General features: G+C 32.6%; 1 protein-coding gene across 1 annotated transcript; it reads left to right on the top strand.

The window, feature by feature from the left end:
* The first annotated feature begins 280 nt into the window (after window positions 1–280).
* On the top strand, window positions 281–17,827 carry LOC149411274 (uncharacterized). The gene is made up of 5 exons (XM_089647665.1): window positions 281–412; window positions 14,093–14,181; window positions 15,845–15,981; window positions 16,530–16,679; window positions 17,673–17,827. The coding sequence occupies exons 1-5, from the start codon at window positions 281–283 to the stop codon at window positions 17,825–17,827; spliced, it is 663 nt and encodes a 220-aa protein (XP_089503791.1).
* The last annotated feature ends 211 nt before the right edge of the window (window positions 17,828–18,038 follow it).

The raw sequence follows: 18,038 nt of genomic DNA, 5'->3' as shown, positions 1-18,038 counted from the left end.
TTTAGAGTTTCAATAGACGCAACGCGCATCACATTGGAACCTATGATAAGAAGGCGAATATGCACTGCAAGTAGCTATCTAGAATAATAGCAAAGCCCGCCATTTGGTTTGTTCTCGAACGCATGTGCCCTATATATAACGCGACGATATCACGGTACCTAAGCCAGTCTCACATGAACGTCAGTCCCATTCAAGCGTCCAGCTCATGTACAGCTGCAACTGACGATACGCCCGATGCGCGCTCGTGCCGCGCACCCCGCTCCTACCTCACCGCGCCGCCATGGGAGACGAACTCCTACGCCCAGACTTAAATGAGAGGTTTCAACTAATCATCAGCTCTGCGGGATTACAACAGCGCCATGGCCTTGTGACATCTTCCCTGGCCACCACATACTTCACACTGGAGCACCAGGTAGACTCAACGTCATCACCAATGATGAGCGCTACCTACGTGCATCCTATCGTGATGCACATCAACTGACGACATCGTCGTTCATCGTCAGCAAGTCTGGTCTTCACCGACGCAGTGTCGAAACACCGACTTCATCGCCGTGATCATGGACCAAGGATTCACATTCCACCGCGATGTGACCTACATGCATAGTCATCGTCAGTAACAACTGTGACTACTCTGGGTACTCCAATTGTACTCTGTTAATCGACTACCACAATAAATCCGCTGCAAGGATACCACACACATCTTTCATTCGTCTCGTTCCATCTCTTCCTCTGGCGTCTTCGACCTCTTCAAGCATTCACTTTCAAGTCATAATTTCTCCCCACACCTCTTTTTTCGTTCATCTCTTAAGTCTTATTTTACCACAAATAATTATTAGATTCATGTCTTCCTCGGACATCCCCGACTTTTTCTACCATTCACTTCATTTAGTATGATGAAATTCACGTAAGGGACAAACATAGAATACATATAAGGAATATTATAAATAATGAACAAAATTGATGACAGAAAACTAGGTATTGGAACTCCAACAACCTTAATAGTGTCCATAGTTGTGTAAGAGAAACACAGGTAGCCAACAGATGAGAGAAGCTGTCGAGCTAACTTCTTGCTTTAGATGGGTGAAAGGTTCCTATTATATACCCATAAGGGTTTTAATATCAATTTTATAATAGATTATCATGTCCAAAGGTGGCCGACTGTATAGGCCTAACTTATTGCTTTTTTATTATTTATTTATTTAATTCAATTTTTACTTTTTTAACATTGATTGGGGTCTACGTCGTTATATTTGAACCGTTTATACAATTTATAAGCAGTTAAAAAAAACTTTGTATGTGCATTGTGGGACATAAAAAACATATCTATCTTGATCAACTACATTTACATTTAAAGAGAACGTGGCTTTCTCCATGGGTGAGTTCATAAACAAATTGGTGTGGCTCGCTCTGCGATACGGGAGGTTATGTAACGGTTTAGTAAGAGATAAATCAGAGCAATACCTTTATGTGTCTCTAAGGAATGATAATTGTTCATGCCTAGGATATAAGTAGATGGGTATAGTCAGGGGTGATACTCATAGAGACGTAAAGGAATATTGAATTTTACGAGTTGAGTTAAAAATGGAGATATGGCATGGAAGGGTGCTGACTGTCGCCGAGCTAATATCAAACTTCACGGACTATCAATGTGGCGTAGCCAATGAAAGTTACGCTTTTCCTGTGTAGGTAGTAATTGAACATAGATACAAATTGCACTTGTATGGGTGAAAGATGTTCACGACAATCTTTCATGTATATTAATTACGAAAAAAATTATAGTTTAATAAAATTACATGGTTCTATGTGCATACTAATAATAGTTAATAGCCATCTTCCTTGTTTTTGTTATCTATGATTGAGACATGTTTTATATTTGTATGAAGAACTTAAGTATGAGCTAATTAAACATAATTAAATAAAATTTATAACTTTGTATCATAAATCAACTAGCGGATATGAGAAAAGGGTATGAAAATAGAAAAGCCGTATAAAACTGTGGAAAATTATTGTTAGGTTTAACCTTTAATGTGCCGAAAAATCTACCTTGGATTTCTGACAGTTGTACCCGTAGTGAGCGAAGAATCCACCGTAGATTCGCTAGTAGTTTACCGTACTTTTCCGAGTTTGATTGTGTTTTGTAACATATGGCATAACAAAATATTTCTTGTTCGCCAGGAAAAGAAAAAATGTATCACAATATTAATCTGGACGAATCTGGACATCAAGTGCAAATACATCTTATCTTTATATATTTCCGGGTTTCAAGGTCATAGAGAACAGTATTTATTTACAGGATGATCTCATATAATTTGATTGTATTATTAAGATCACTTATTTTACTTTACGTAAAATATAATAAAACCCAAGAATTTTTTCGTATTCCTTTATTCCGTATTTTTTCATAAAATTAACTAGAAAAATCTTTTCCTGAATATATGTAGTTATCCTGGGGAAATTACATACGAAAGCCGTATAAAACTGTGGAAAATTATTGTTAGGTTTAACCTTTAATGTGCCGAAAAATCTACCTTGGATTTCTGACAGTTGTACCCGTAGTGAGCGAAGAATCCACCGTAGATTCGCTAGTAGTTTACCGTACTTTTCCGAGTTTGATTGTGTTTTGTAACATATGGCATAACAAAATATTTCTTGTTCGCCAGGAAAAGAAAAAATGTATCACAATATTAATCTGGACGAATCTGGACATCAAGTGCAAATACATCTTATCTTTATATATTTCCGGGTTTCAAGGTCATAGAGAACAGTATTTATTTACAGGATGATCTCATATAATTTGATTGTATTATTAAGATCACTTATTTTACTTTACGTAAAATATAATAAAACCCAAGAATTTTTTCGTATTCCTTTATTCCGTATTTTTTCATAAAATTAACTAGAAAAATCTTTTCCTGAATATATGTAGTTATCCTGGGGAAATTACATACGACAGATATACATTTTTTAATTTATCCGATAATATGGTACAATCTAGTCTCCTTCAACGGAAGTAATCTTCCCAACATGCCTTTTAACTCGGTAGAGTTAGATTTTGGCACCGGTGTATAACCGAGAAACTTGCCAAACGTACGCCCAACATAACACAGAGCTGACATTTAATGAGTTTTTAATAACGGGACGCTTCTACGACTCGTTCTTGATTTCAACAGCTCGGCTGTGTGAAAGATTTGCTGGCCTTTTTGTTTCCTCCCTCCTACAACATGGGTATCTTCAAGACCCATGTTCACTTCTTCCTCTCCTCAAGTAGACCCTCCACACAGCATCCGCAGAAAAGACGTAGACCCTGAGGGAAATTATTTTCCTCTGTGCCTTCTATGAGTTTTAAGGGGGGGGGGGTTAAAGAAAAAATAAAAACAATTTACGAAAAAATCATTTTATACTATTTTTATCCGTGGCAAACTAAGGTTTCAAGGTCGCAGGAGGTCGGCATTCCAAGGGTTAATAGATCCTTTATTTATCTCTATGATTAATCCCTTGACCCTATGACGGACTTTATATTTAATACTTATCAAAAGTCATCGTCAAATTCAGAGCCGGCTCGAGGGTACTACATAGCCGCCAGATGGAAATAATAATACATATTTGACAAATTTCTATACAGTCACAAAACAGAACAAAGATAAAAAGAAAATAACGAAATTAACCATCTTAACCTTAATCTTACCTAAGCCCGTGTTTTCTTCTCAAATTAGTTAAAATTAAAAATAATTATCTGACTTATTGTGAAGGAAATATCAACTGATATGTGTTTTGTGCAGCTTGAAAACACTTACTTTATCTCTTTTTAAATACTCATACAGAAGCAATATTATATGTTTTTGGAATATTTTTAATATAGTTGTAACGTCGATTGTCACCACATATTATATTAAACTCACCGTATACCGGTTATATGCTCCACCATAGCTTGCAGCAATAAGGGGAATTGAAATGATGACACAGCAATATCAATTGTGATATAATAACATGAATGTATATTTAATTTAAACTTTGATTACAAGAGCAAGACTTAAATTTAGAAAATCAGGGGTGGTTGGCTATTTGATAGCACAACGTAATTTGAACTCGGCCATGACATTTACTCGTAAAATTATATTAACTATAAAGCTTAAAATAAGACATCACCACTGAGCGCCAGTCTAGAAAACTCTTCTAAACGAATTTATAAACATGGTGATATCTAAGAGATTATGTGTCTAATTCATGTGGATTAATAAAATTGTCTCACGTGCGTATATTAAATCTCCGACATCTAAGCAGCCCGTTCTCCGATGTGATTCCCTCTCGCCTCGAAAACCAACTGCCGGCTTCTCTGGAATTCAACGCTCAGCTTCTTTGAATCCACCGAGTGGCGGCTGAAATTCGATGCCAACGAGTGTCTAGAAGTATTGCTATGTAAGCGGACAGTTCCTACCGCTACATAGTTTTGGCGGGAATGTTTATGGTTGTTCAGTATTACTTTAATTACAACTACAATTTTACAATTTATTCATACGCACCTGTCCATCCAGAAATTTAATACAGAATTATTAAATAGACTAACGCTAACGAAATAAATAAGCACATAAACCTTGTTAGTGATAGGTAAATTCATGAAATAAAGTTGTACCAAACGAGTGCAGTTGGTGCAGATTTTTTTTTTCAGTGTTTTTATTGGTTTTTACAGTTTTAGATGTGTTACAACCACCAAGCTAGGCACATGCCGTGTTATGGTGGTTGATTAAATATACAGTACAAAAAAATAACAAATCAAGTATGAAATATAGAAGAAATTAAAATAATATAACAATTTAAAAGAAAATAAAAAAAATATATAGTTTAAGATAGTATGTGAAATAATTTGCTATTATAATTTTGATACCTTAATGCTCCGTAGCAAGCATTCAAAAAGAAGAAGAAGATGGTTTGTAAATGAGTATGTAAATACGAAAGTTAGTTAGAGCGCGCTAATTTAAAAAAAGATTAAAATTAATAGGCGTAAGGGGAAATCTTTACTTAAACATGACTTATTTAAGATAAAGCAAAAATCTCTCGACTTTTTGAATAACCACAAAGTTCTAAAGAATTGGTTTGCAACCTAAATAGTGTCTCGAATAAACATATAAAAAGATTAACATTGAACTTTGTGATCATTCAAAAAGATAGCTGCCAAATATATAAGAATAATTAGTTGCAAGATAATAATGTTAATTCTGAATTTGAAATATGAGATCGACAAATATGACGTATATTTATTAGGTCAGAAGGTCAAGTGGATAAATACGTTGTCTCAGTAAGACAAAGATCCTGGGTTTGATTACAAGTTAAGACGGTTTTTTCTGTGTCTTGTCTGTTTCATGTTTCGATTAGATTTGTAAATATTATCTTATTTTTCAATGGTATATTAGGTTGACGGGTATAAAAAATTATAAGAAAAGTTGTCTTTCTAAAAATTGTCTTAAAAAACATATAAACACTGTCAATATTTTCATGCCAATAAAGTATTAAATAACCGACCAAATGTGTTTTTTATAATTTACGAAGAATGTTTTAGATTTTTTCCTATGGAGGGAAATTCATACAATTACTTTTCAACTCGGTAAATATTTGGAGATTATCTTAAAAGATTACTTAAAACTTAAATTGTTCGTGGGAAGTATTTTATATGTGGATATTAATTAGGAATGCGGGGTCTTAAGTATTGAATATAACACAAAGGCAAATAATTGGCTATCTACAGCCGCCTCTTGTTCTGGCCGCCCTTGTACACCGCATGCATTGCGCATAAGGATGTTTCGTCACTGATTGTAAATAATTGTATTATCTACACGTAATTAAGATGAAAAAAATTGTGACAATTAAAATAAGCGTTTCTTACATTCAAGGAGGTAGAGCTAGAGTTACTAATGTTAAGAAGTATACAAAAAAATATGTATTTATCAAACAGAGCCAATATGATGGTACAAGAAAACATTGCAAAACTATTAGCACACACGAAGATGTGAGCTAACTTAAGATTAATAAATAAAAATAAAATAAGACATCCGTAACATCCGTAGTCCGGCTTTTACATTGTTTTTCAACTACAAAAAAACGTTAATATTAAACATTCGTAGTCGGGCTTTTGTATTGTTTTTCAACTACAAAAATACGTTAACATTAAACATCCTTAGTCGGGCTCTTGTATTATTTTTCAACTACAAAAATACGTTAATATTAAACATCAGTAGTCCGGCTTTTACATTGTTTTTCAACTACAAAAGTAAGTTAATATTTTCTAAATTTATAAACACCTATCTGCGTAGGTACATAATTGGAATCAACGTTTGATTTTATATAACAAATTATTAATTTGTAGATTGAAGTCGCAATAACAGTGGACATCGGGAATGAATCTGACTTACCCTATTGTTTAGCTGCACGTCTTATTGAGAATCGGCATTATGGCACTGAGGGATCACTGCACAAGTTTGCATAATATACTAACTGTTACAATTGTTGCAAGGTATGTATTCAAATACTGTCAAAATGGGACAGGTAATTGGGTATTAGGTTGGGTCGGGGAAAGATGGAACTGACGTTAAAGGAAGATACGTGCAGTTGTGTCAGGATATATTCTTACCTAATTTGTATTTATTTAACTTTTTTATATTAACTCCACACAGGAAGCCCTGAAAAACTAAAAACCTTCTCTAAAATCTTTGGGGAAGCTGTGTGGAGGTTATTTTTAATAAAATAAAGGAGGTATGGGAAGGCAAAGGTATGAGGGGTGGGTAGGTATCTAAGGGTCTGTGTATCCAGGAGTTATTTATGTAATACCTTTACGTTAATTAAAATGTGAGCCTTGAGTAAGCCCCCGTCATTACAGCCCTTGGGGTGATTTTTCACAAGAACGGCGCTACACAAATTAACCAATTATTATTATTAGAGTCTTGTGTCATCTTGATAAATTATTTTACTTAATTAATCGAACCTACACAATCGTTACCATATTAATCTATATTAAAGGAACCTAGGCGGATAGTAAATACATAAAACTTTATACATAACATGATATGATATTGTTACGACAAAAAAAAACAGATTTTCTTCATTATATAATTAAAAATTGTGAATAATATTTAATCGACGATAAAAAGATTCACGTTATTTTTCACCACATCCCTTCAAATCAAATCCCATGAATGCATTAGATGTGGTCATTATACTTTTATGACTTAAGCTGTTTTATTTTAATTTCATCGCATAAATAGAGCTATCACCATTGTTTTTATACATTATAATATAACCTTCTCAACAAATATTCTCTCTTCCCTGTTGCATATAATATTTTTCTTTTGTTAATAACCCCACTAATTTATCTGTCCACCAAGAATCAGTATTAAAATAAATTAATACTTGTTATTTAAGTGTTACGAAATGTCCTCAGTGAGATGGTTTTTCGTTTTCGCTGTTCTACAATCACTGTGCAATGGATTTATGGCAGCCAAAATTCGTAAGTTAATTGCAAATAACATATCACCTACAGAAGACCCCTAAATAGTTTATGAAATAACTAAGTTTTGTGAACAGCTTAGAATTCGCATCCAAAAATGATGCTTCTAATATTTTTTCTTTTAATAAATCAAAACCAAAATTTCTTCTCAAACCATGATATTTGTTAGAAGGTATCTGCTTAAATATAAACCATAATTTTATTTTTATTTCAAAAATAATATTTTATAATTTGTTCAAAGACACTATCCCAGTGACAATATTTTTTTCAAAATTTCTTCAGACAGGTACCATAATATTATTTATTGATTATTCCGATTTGACAGCACGATCCACGCTCATTCGAACTCTAGCGAGATAAAAATGTAGTATCCAACACGGCCACCATATTAAACCGGAAACGTGACACACAAAGAACTTTACAGAAATGCCAAACGGTCGAATTAAAACAGGATTTATATATAAATAGCTCGGTCAAAAATCACATTCACTAATTTATTTTAAATTCTCTTAAAATTATTGGTAATTCTGGTTAAAAACGGATTTGCATGCATTAAAAATGAATTAAAAGGACGTGGCGGACTAATAAATATTCGGACGTAAATCATCACAATTTTCTGATAAAATTTGATTAAATTACGAAAATATAATCATGATGTCAAAATACGTGTACATGAAAATCCTAATATGTTTGCATTATTATCCGAATCTTTCTGACAATTCCACGGTAAATAACTCACATTTTATTATTTTTCAAGATATTTTATCAGTAGCTATTAATCTATTGTTGGATGATTTGTATAACGCCGTGTTTGTGGAAAATCCCTCCAGAGAAAACTCAATACTCTAAAAGGACTTCTTCTTACAGATATTATTTACATATTTTACTTGCTTAATTCAGTTCGTTCATTATCAGTTAACTTATTTATATTCGTCAGTTAATTTCCCTTTGATATATGAGGAATCGGTGTCATGAATAACATTACTATGACATTACAGTTTTGTTCGAATAATTCCACAGGAAATAAAAATAATGTATGGCTACTTTCGTGATATCTTATTATTCACTTCATTTAAGAAAAAGTTGGTAAATTTTACATATTCAAATGCAATTATAATTTTGGACGGAAACCTTGTTAGGAAAATTTAAAAATAAATTATCAGTCATCAAAATTTTGTGCGTACATAATGTTGTTGTATTTATTTTTGTATCGTCATGATAAATTATAAAAGTAAATTGGTAAAATATTCTTAATTTATTATTTTATTAATAAGGCCAGTTAATTTATCATGAGGGCAAATCGTTTTCTCTCTCTGTATAAGATATTGATAAGGATATTGATTTATGAAGTGGAAGTTCATGGTAGAAAAGTTCTGGACCCCCGAGGAAGATGTGGCACGATCGAGTAAATCAAATAATTATGTATTGTAAAATGAAGTGTATGTGATGAACTAAGAAACGTGTGTAAACAAAATTATGTTGTGGAAGTGAATGGTACAAGAAGTCGGGGACACCAGAGGAAGACATGAAACAAATAAGACATTAAACAACTTATCTATAGCTAAGTGAGACGTAGGTATGCATAAGGCTGGTGTAATCAAAATATGCTTAGATTGTTTGGGTATAGAGAGCGGATGAACAAAGACAGGAGTTTTGTGTGATTATATGACGTGGAAGTGAATGTAAAAGAAGTCGGGACGCCCGAGGAAGACAGAGCACGATCTAATAAAACGTGAGTCGGGTAATGTTAAAAGTCAGAATAACAGAAGAGTATTTGTATGATTGTGTTTGAAACATAAATACAGTGTACATATCATATTGATTAGATGGTTCCATGATAACTCAATACAGTGACAATTCAACACACTTTTAAAAAGTGATATAAAGTCATTAGAAACGATAAAAAAATTTATAACCTAACCTAACCTAACCTACTTAACCCAGTTAATAAAGTTTTTGTTTCATCACTTTCCATGACTTTATATAACTTTTCAAAGATGTGGTAAATTATCATTGTGATGATTTATCCGGTCACCTGATTTAATATCTCACCATAATTGATGAGACAATATGAAGACTGTCGCTGTGCATTGCGATTGAAGATGTAATTAATTAATGTTACAATATTATTATAATAGAAATATTTAGCGTGTCTTCATTTCAATTAATTTAATACTAAGTTTCCGTTATAACGTCAATCAGGAAATTAATATAATTTGTAATCTTGTTAAATTACGATGAATTGCATTGTGATTACTGATGTGTAGGTATCATAAAAACAAGCGAGCCTGAGCAGAATAATGGTCGATGTGTTTTACTTAGAATTTAAATATAAATATCAAACTGTGCTGGAGTAGGCAATAGGGGAGACTGTGAACCGCCGAACAATGCTATATTGGTATGCTCCTCGCTTCTTTAACAATTATGCATCGTTTCATAATACTATTCTTCTATTTTGACTCTTGACATCACCAAAACCTCCTAGATCACAAAGCCGTAATACACTTACAAAACAGCCTCCTAACTTGTATAGGATTTCACAAAAATTTAATTAACAAAAAAAAAAAAAAAAACATTTTTGGAGGTTCTCATACAAGTTAGGAAGCTGATTTGATTCAGTGTCCGGGCCTTGTGATCTAGGTGGTTTTGACATCACTCATCTTACTATTTTGATTAATCTTTAAAACGAATTGGTGTACATTATGAAAACCAAAAAATATGCTTTAGTTAAATTGAAGGTTTTGCTATCGCTCCGCATGAGTAGATTATACAAATAAAAAAATAAATTACCCAATAAAAAATATAAATGCAAAAACTACTAAAAAAAAATTTTTTTCCACACTAATGTATGAACGCATAAAGGAAACAACTTTAAAAAAATACACTTTTATAGCTTATTACCTGTGACAGTTTCACTTGATTAACTTTTTTGCTTTTTTATAAAATTATTTACAAGTAAAAATCAGTTTTGTGCTTGAAATCGAACGTTTCTAGACTCTTTTTGTCAAGCGATTGTAATGCCTATTACCTACGATATAGGCTACACCAAGAATATACACATTTTTTGCTTGTAGCTTCCTCTTAAGAGGATGAACGGTTCATACAAACTTACATTTGGATATGAGACCACAATACTTGACCAAACTGAATATTTATTTTCAAATCAAAAGGTATAGCAAATACCTTGTACAGGTATGTGCTGCTTTGTGTATTTGTTTTTTAGATTATACGTATTTGCCACCAAAAAATTCAATTTTTGACAATTTTAGATGAAACATTGCATTTTTTGTGAGTTAATAGTAATTATTAAAAAAAAATAATCTTGCCCGATTCCCTATAAAAATATAGAATAAATAAAATGAGGCATCGTTAAAAAAATGTTTTGTGTCGAGATTTCATATTTATATACGATTTGTGTTCCTACGCAAATCGGTCGTTTGTTATTTAAATTTAAGCCAAATCGCTTTTTTAATAATTTCATTAAGAGTTGACCAGTAGATGTAACTAGATATTAGCCTTTAAGTTTACCCATAGATGGCGTTTTGCTGACAATAATGTAGAAACCGAGTGTATAATGAACCTCAAGGTCGGGGCCCAAATTATTTCAACGTCTTGCTAAATCAGATATCATAGCCCATTATCAACATATCACAATTAACTCAAATACAATGTTTGGTTGAGACGGAGTTTTATTTAGTAAGAGAGTTTGTGAGAAAACCCAGAGATTTGAGTGAATTTCTTAAAGTTGCTTTATTTATCTGCATCTGTAAAGAGATTATTTTCGAAACCAGATATATTATTTACTTGTAATGTTCCAGGGAAGTATCTTATAAAATGTCTTGTCTATTGGATTCACTTGGACGTTTCATATTTTCCTTGTCTTTAATCTACTAATCCTCTTCTCTGATGAGGAGAAACCAAACATGAAAGTCCAGATTTGAGCTCAAAACGTTGGTACTAACTTTGCATCATTCATTGATCATTCTTGTTTGGAAGATTTTATCGTTTTTGTTTCTTTCTATTGCAAATCTATATCTAAGCTTGCTAGGTGGTTTAACTTCCTATTTTACTGAAATTTGGAATTTAAAAAATGAATTAATGATGACATATTAAACAGCGGAGTACATCCATCTGTGTAAGAGGGACCAGAACACCATAACTGAATGCATAAAAAACTCCATAAAAGTCCTGAAACCTAAGCTGGAAAAGGGAATACCAGAGCTGAATGTTCCAGGTATTGAACCGCTGCTCATCAAAGAGGTAATTTGATGCGCTTATCCCTTAATTTTAATTTTTTTACCACAAATTACATTTCCATATTAAAATTTTACAAAACTGATAATCTTACCCATTTTCACGACCTTGGCAAACAAATATAACTGTCAACATAGCCAACTGGTCTAGGTTCTTATTCACGAAGAAAAATGAGTATTGATGATTTATTAAAATCCTACATCCATTAATAATATATTAGAACACGTGTTCATGTACCTGGGTTTGTCCTGATAATGCACAATGACGAAATGCCAAAGTCTTACAATTTTTGTAAACATCTTTTATTTTGTTTTGTGTTTATTAAATATACAAACACATTACAATTATTTACAAATGTAGATATTTCGAAGCTGATTGCGAAAATGTGATATTTTTTAACGAAACTGTCCAACTCAATTGAGAAATTATTTCTCGTGTTTGAATTGGGGAGTGGCGTTACTATGGTTTATAAGGTGTAAAATTTAATTAATGGATGTACATAAAAATGAACAAATAGTTAAAAACCTAGATGATAAATTTAAATAACATAATGTAATTAAGAAAAAAAGAAAGATAATTACAAACTTTAATACTGCGACACGACAGAACAGATTTTCTGGCACGACAAAGCATTACAAGAGGAATAGTAAATATGTTTAATTGTTCTTTAAAATCTAAAAAATAAAAATTACCGATCTTCCCATATTTTCGGAATGTTAAAAGAGAAATCTTGGGCCTACTGTAAATAAATTATTAATCATTTTTTAATGATAAACTAATGTTTATAAGACAAGGTTTTTATGCATAGCACAAAGGATAACAAATTATTATAAACATTAATTACTCGCATGATATATCCCTACAAATTGAAAACATCTCCCTAGTAAAAATAAACGCCGCCGACGGGAATTGAACCCGCACTTTCTGATTTCCGGTCAAGTATTCAATCGACAATTACTGCTTATTATATTTTTTTTCACCTGTAAACAACCAAATTTATTTTTGTTTGAAAGGCTTCGTTAGTGCTTAATTTTCCTACTAGATGGCGACGAGATATATTTATTATAACTACATTTGTTGCTTGCATTGCTCAAAGGATAACAAATTATTATAAGCATCAATTACTCTCCTGAAATAATCATACAAATTGAAAATATCTCCCGAGAAAAAATAAATGCCCACGTAGCTCAGTAGTCCAGAGCACCTCGGACTACTTACACCTCGTCGGTGGCATTTATTTTTACTCGGGAGATATTTTCAATTTGTATGGATATTTCAGGCGAGTAATTAATGCTTATCATAATGAATTATTGATCTGTCATCACAGACATATGAATATATAGACTAGAAATTAAAGGTGAGGGGTAAAATCAACTGTTGAAGAACGAAGGGGGTAAAGCTGACTATGATTCGTCAATAAATCAATCTGCCTATATAGGCATCTCGCATTATAATATCACCATTTAGTTCTTAAAAGTAAAATCTGCTTTTGAATGAATAGACATTTTTACATGGGAGCGCAAATTACTCGCCACGTTATGAACAAATTTGCGAAGTCCAAATTCGGCAAAAAAAAAATTCTTCTATTTTCAGAGTCGAATATTTTGTTTACGTATTTAGTTAAGACACTTTTATAAGTGTTCATAATTTACTTCCCAATAACAATGCGCACACTTGAGAATCGCTACATTCGACCAATGTTGGCTCGATGTGATAGTATTTGTTTCTACAACTGATTCATATTATACGACGTGAATAAGCTTAAAATGATGCTTACATATGGAATGTAATACGACAATTGGGTTTATTCTCTTTTTCACATCTATTTTTACAAGTTTTCATATCACAAGCCACTATTTTGCCGTGTTATTTCATAAAATGCCTCGACCATAGCTCGACGCTAGTTCGAACAAGAATGATGACGTCACATTCTCAAGATTCACGGGAAGCCATACGCGAGCCCAGCCGGCTCCAATGGAACCGGTATGGGGAGTGGGGAATAATACGCTTTTAATCACTTAGGGCAGGTCTACTAATATTCATATGTCTATGTCTGTCATGCAATTATTTGAAAATGTAATTTAAAAAATTTTAAACATCGGTTCCATAATGTGTCCAGGTATTTCTAAATCTTGGAGAAGGGTCTTTCTGAATTATAATAACACACTCATCATGATCTTCAATTTGTTGGTTTGACAATAAAAAATATCTTTGAATTTTCTATTATTTACGTGGGAGAGGACACATTAGGACCATTACGGGGTTTACTCGAATTTATTTGATAGGAATCATAATGTAACTCACAAAAAAAATGGTTCACAGTATAACTTTTATTTGTTTTAGTTGGTGTTAGACTTTGGAAATGTCTTCAAGGCAGTTGGAAGAGACATAAAAATAACAGGAGTCAGCAACTTCGAGATCAAGAAATTTCAGTTAGTATTCCACCGACCCGTTGGTGGCCGAGTTGACATCGCGTTTGGGTCCCACCCAGGCGTAGTGTGTTCAATTCCTCGGCTAGCTAAGTCCTCCATCACAACACAAGCAACATTTTCAGCTTACTGTGGTGGTAGTAGGAGATTTTAAAATATTGTCAGGTTATTCGTAAAATGGTCTAACTTTTTTTCTGACGCCACGTGAGAATTCAATCGCGTGAAGCCAATGGATGGACTATGATCATAGACTAAATACAAAAAATAGATATTGTTCTGAGACCAAAGAGAGTTGGGGACACGGAGTTGATTGTGTAGCTCCAATTTAAATCAAATAGTTTCAATATAGTGGTCCATCACACAAATATGGTAGCTGGATTGTCAGGAAGTAATTGCGAAATGAATTAAGAAACGAAATGCAATTGGGAAAGTAAAGACTTAGTTATAAACACAACCTATTTCTTTAATGTTGCATTTTGCTTCTCGAGAACGTTGGGGCATAGGTTACAACAATTAAGAAAAAAGTGGATTGCTTCTTAAAAAATCATAAATATAAACCGATAAAAAATTCCTGAAATTAACAATAAGAGGAAGCAATAAGCCAAAAATGTGTATATTCTTGGTATACCTTATATTGTAGGTAATAGGTATTAAAATTGCTTGACAAACGGAGTCTAGAAATGTTCGATTTCAAGCACAAAACTGGTTTTTATTTATTTTGTAAAAAATTTTATAAGAAAGCAAAAAAGTTAATCAAGTGAAACTGTCACAAATAATCTTAGCTATAGTACTGTATTTTCTAAAAGTTGTTTTCTTTACGCGTTCATACTTTTCAAATGAAAAATATTTTTTTAGTAGTTTACATTAATATGTTTTTTGGAGTAATTTATTATTTTATTTGTATTCTAATCAAGTGAATCGATAGGAAAACCTTCAATTTATCTAAACCATATTTTTTGCTATTCATAATGTACACCGATTCGTGATAAAGATTGATCAATATAGTGATTTAGTATTAAGCTTCGCCTTAACAATAAACATTCTGTTCTAACAGATCATGTGAGGCCTTTGAAATATATTTTTTTTCATGAGGTACAACAACTTTACTTATTTTATAAAGTGGGCCTCACTGCTTTACTTGTGTTGAGACCCCTATCTTACAATTTAGTAATTTTTAATAAAACTGAGATGAATTAAAATAAAATACAATAATAAAGGCACAAAAAAGGTTATTATAGTGCCTCCCTTGAGTTAAGGATGTACATAATGATGTGTGTATTGTGTATTACGTATACATGTTTTATTTTTTTTAATTTATAATTTTATTGTGATATTGCCTTTTTTGTTCTTTAATCCATATTTTAATTTTGCACCTAAAATGTTTTTGTTTCCCTCACTTTTTATATCGAATGAAAGATTGTTGAATGCTTGTATTGCCTAGTATATTTCTTTGTCCAAAGCTTGTGTTTACCGTCGGAGTTTTAAAGTTTTTCTATACACTTGTCTAATCGGTCTGTTAATGTTAATTTGTGTTTGTTAAAATTTGTGTTTTTTGTCAAAAATGTAGTTCAGTAGTGTTTTTATGTAATGAAATTACAAAAAAACCCTATTTAAAAATATATTGTTTAAAACAGTTAAAATAATGCTGGTTTATGTCATGTTTCAGGGTAGATTTGGACCGGTTAGAGATAAGATTTAGAGTACTTATGCCCCTCATTATTCAGGATGGCAACTTCGACGTGAATGCAAAACTGGTCATGATTCCTTCCATTCATAGCACAGGTCACATACACACCAACGCAAGTGAGTCTTAATCATTTGACTAATAAATTAACACTCAGAAATATTATTTAAGCCACAAAAATACATCAAATTAATATTATGTCAATATGACGGTAAACCTTATTATAGTTACGATTTCGTCGGAATTAATCGAAATGTAACCCCCATTATTAGAGTCTTGTGTCGCCTTAAATAAGATTCAAAAGCATGTACCTGCGCGCTCCACACGCTCTTCTATTCCATTATGAATCAAAGTAAAACATACCATAAGCAAAATTCTGGCTTGTGAACTTTATTACAAACATTTCATAAAAATTATGTTGATTTATTTTTTATGCATTAACTTCAGATCTTTGAGGATGGTGTATGGATGGTCTTTTTGAGTGAACATGGGTCTCATGGGTCACCATGTTGCAGAAGGGAGGAAACACAGAAGCTGGAAAATCATTTCTCAGCCAAGCTCTTTAACTCAAGACCGAGTCGTAGATACGATTAAAGATATGATAAGGATTTTATTTAACCTCCCCATACAATCATTAAATAAGTATTGAAGTTCTCATATTTTTCAGCTGGGTGCCTTTCCGACATCATGATGAAGTGTAAACTAGAGGAGAGAAATGGAACCAATTTCCTGAAGTTAGTAAGCGTCGATATGAAAGTTGATGTTGAAGACTATGATATTTATATATCTGATCTATTCAAAGGAAATCCAGAAATAGGTAAGAATATAAATGTGTTTATTCAATTGAAGAAGAAATTCAGTGTAAATTTTCAGTTGTTGGCTTGAAATGAAAAAGGTATAACGTATGTGCGAGAAGAGATTGACCATGCGATGGACTGAGGTCAAATGCTTTAAGGCAACTTATCAAAGCGATCGGTCCCCAAGCCACCTGGAAAATGTGAATGAAATTAGTGTAACAGATTGTTTTAGGATGTACCCGATAAAAATTCACCAACGATTCCTGAAATTTTTCGGAGACCAAAATGTCAACGACATTGTACTACGGTAACATATTTTTTCAATTAAAAACCAAAAATAAATAATTTTATCACGTGTCTCCATTACGTCTATGGAATTAATATATTTTTAATCATCATACATCAAAAAATATATTAAATTTTGTTAAACCCAAGTTGCTAGGGAATGTACAAGTAAGTAATTCAAAAGATCTAATAATTGATTCGCTTTTCCAGCTGAGAAAGAAAAAAGATACTCTTCCAAACTCATGAAGCGCCTCCAAACTTATGAAACTCCTCCAAACTTATGAAACTCCGCCAAATTTATGAAGCTCCTCCAAATCTATGAAACTCCTCCAAATCTATGAAACTCCTCCAAACCTATGAAACTCCTCCAAATCTATGAAACTCCTCCAAACCTATGAAACTCCTCCAAATCTATGAAACTCCACCACATTTATGAAACTCCTCCAAACTAATGAAACTCCACCAAATTTTTGATACTTCCACAAACTTAGGAAACCTCTCTTTACTTACGAAACGCCTCCTAATTTTTAAACACCACTTAACTTATAAAACTCCTCTAAACTTATTAAACTCCATCGAACTTACCAAACTTCTCCATAGTTATGAAAGTGTATGGGTATATTTATACCGTCGATATTCAATAAATAAACTCCTCCAAAACTTCAATGACTTGGAGATCAAAAAGATGTTATCTCGAGCGTGTTCTTAAATAAGTTTCTAATTTCCAGGTCTAGTGGTGAACACCATCGTGAGAGACAACAAGAAAGATTTCTTGAGGGCGTCTATGCCGTACCTGGAGAAAACCACCGCCCATCACCTGAAGAAAATAACCAACAAAATTCTCTCCCAATTCACGTACGATGAAGTACTACCACTTCCATAGTAAAACCGACAGCGTTACTCTCATCCATGCTATATGAATCGTTTGGTTCGGTGTAGAATTACAGATAAAGACAAATTAAAAATAATGGGGTACAAAATACATGGGCGTTAATAATTTTACTTTTCGAAAAAATGCGATTAAAAATATTTGTGTGTTCTTATTTTCGATGTTGATCATTTCGCTGATAGTGATCTTGAGCCCAGCTTCCTCC

Source organism: Hesperophylax consimilis, chromosome 26, assembly GCF_061612785.1.
Source record: "Hesperophylax consimilis isolate HC1 chromosome 26, BYU_Hcon_1.0, whole genome shotgun sequence".
Taxonomy (NCBI): Eukaryota; Metazoa; Arthropoda; class Insecta; order Trichoptera; family Limnephilidae; genus Hesperophylax; species Hesperophylax consimilis.
Note: the sequence above shows the minus strand (reverse complement) of the source record. Positions and strands in the feature narration are given on the sequence as shown.

Excerpts from the sequence above, each read along its gene's own strand:
- LOC149411274 (XM_089647665.1), top strand. The coding sequence starts at position 281 with ATGGGAGACGAACTCCTACGCCCAGACTTAAATGAGAGGTTTCAACTA. Across the intron at positions 413-14,092 it reads ACTTCACACTGGAGCACCAG|TTGGTGTTAGACTTTGGAAA; the intron begins GTAGACTCAACG and ends TATTTGTTTTAG. Across the intron at positions 16,680-17,672 it reads CAAAGGAAATCCAGAAATAG|GTCTAGTGGTGAACACCATC; the intron begins GTAAGAATATAA and ends TCTAATTTCCAG.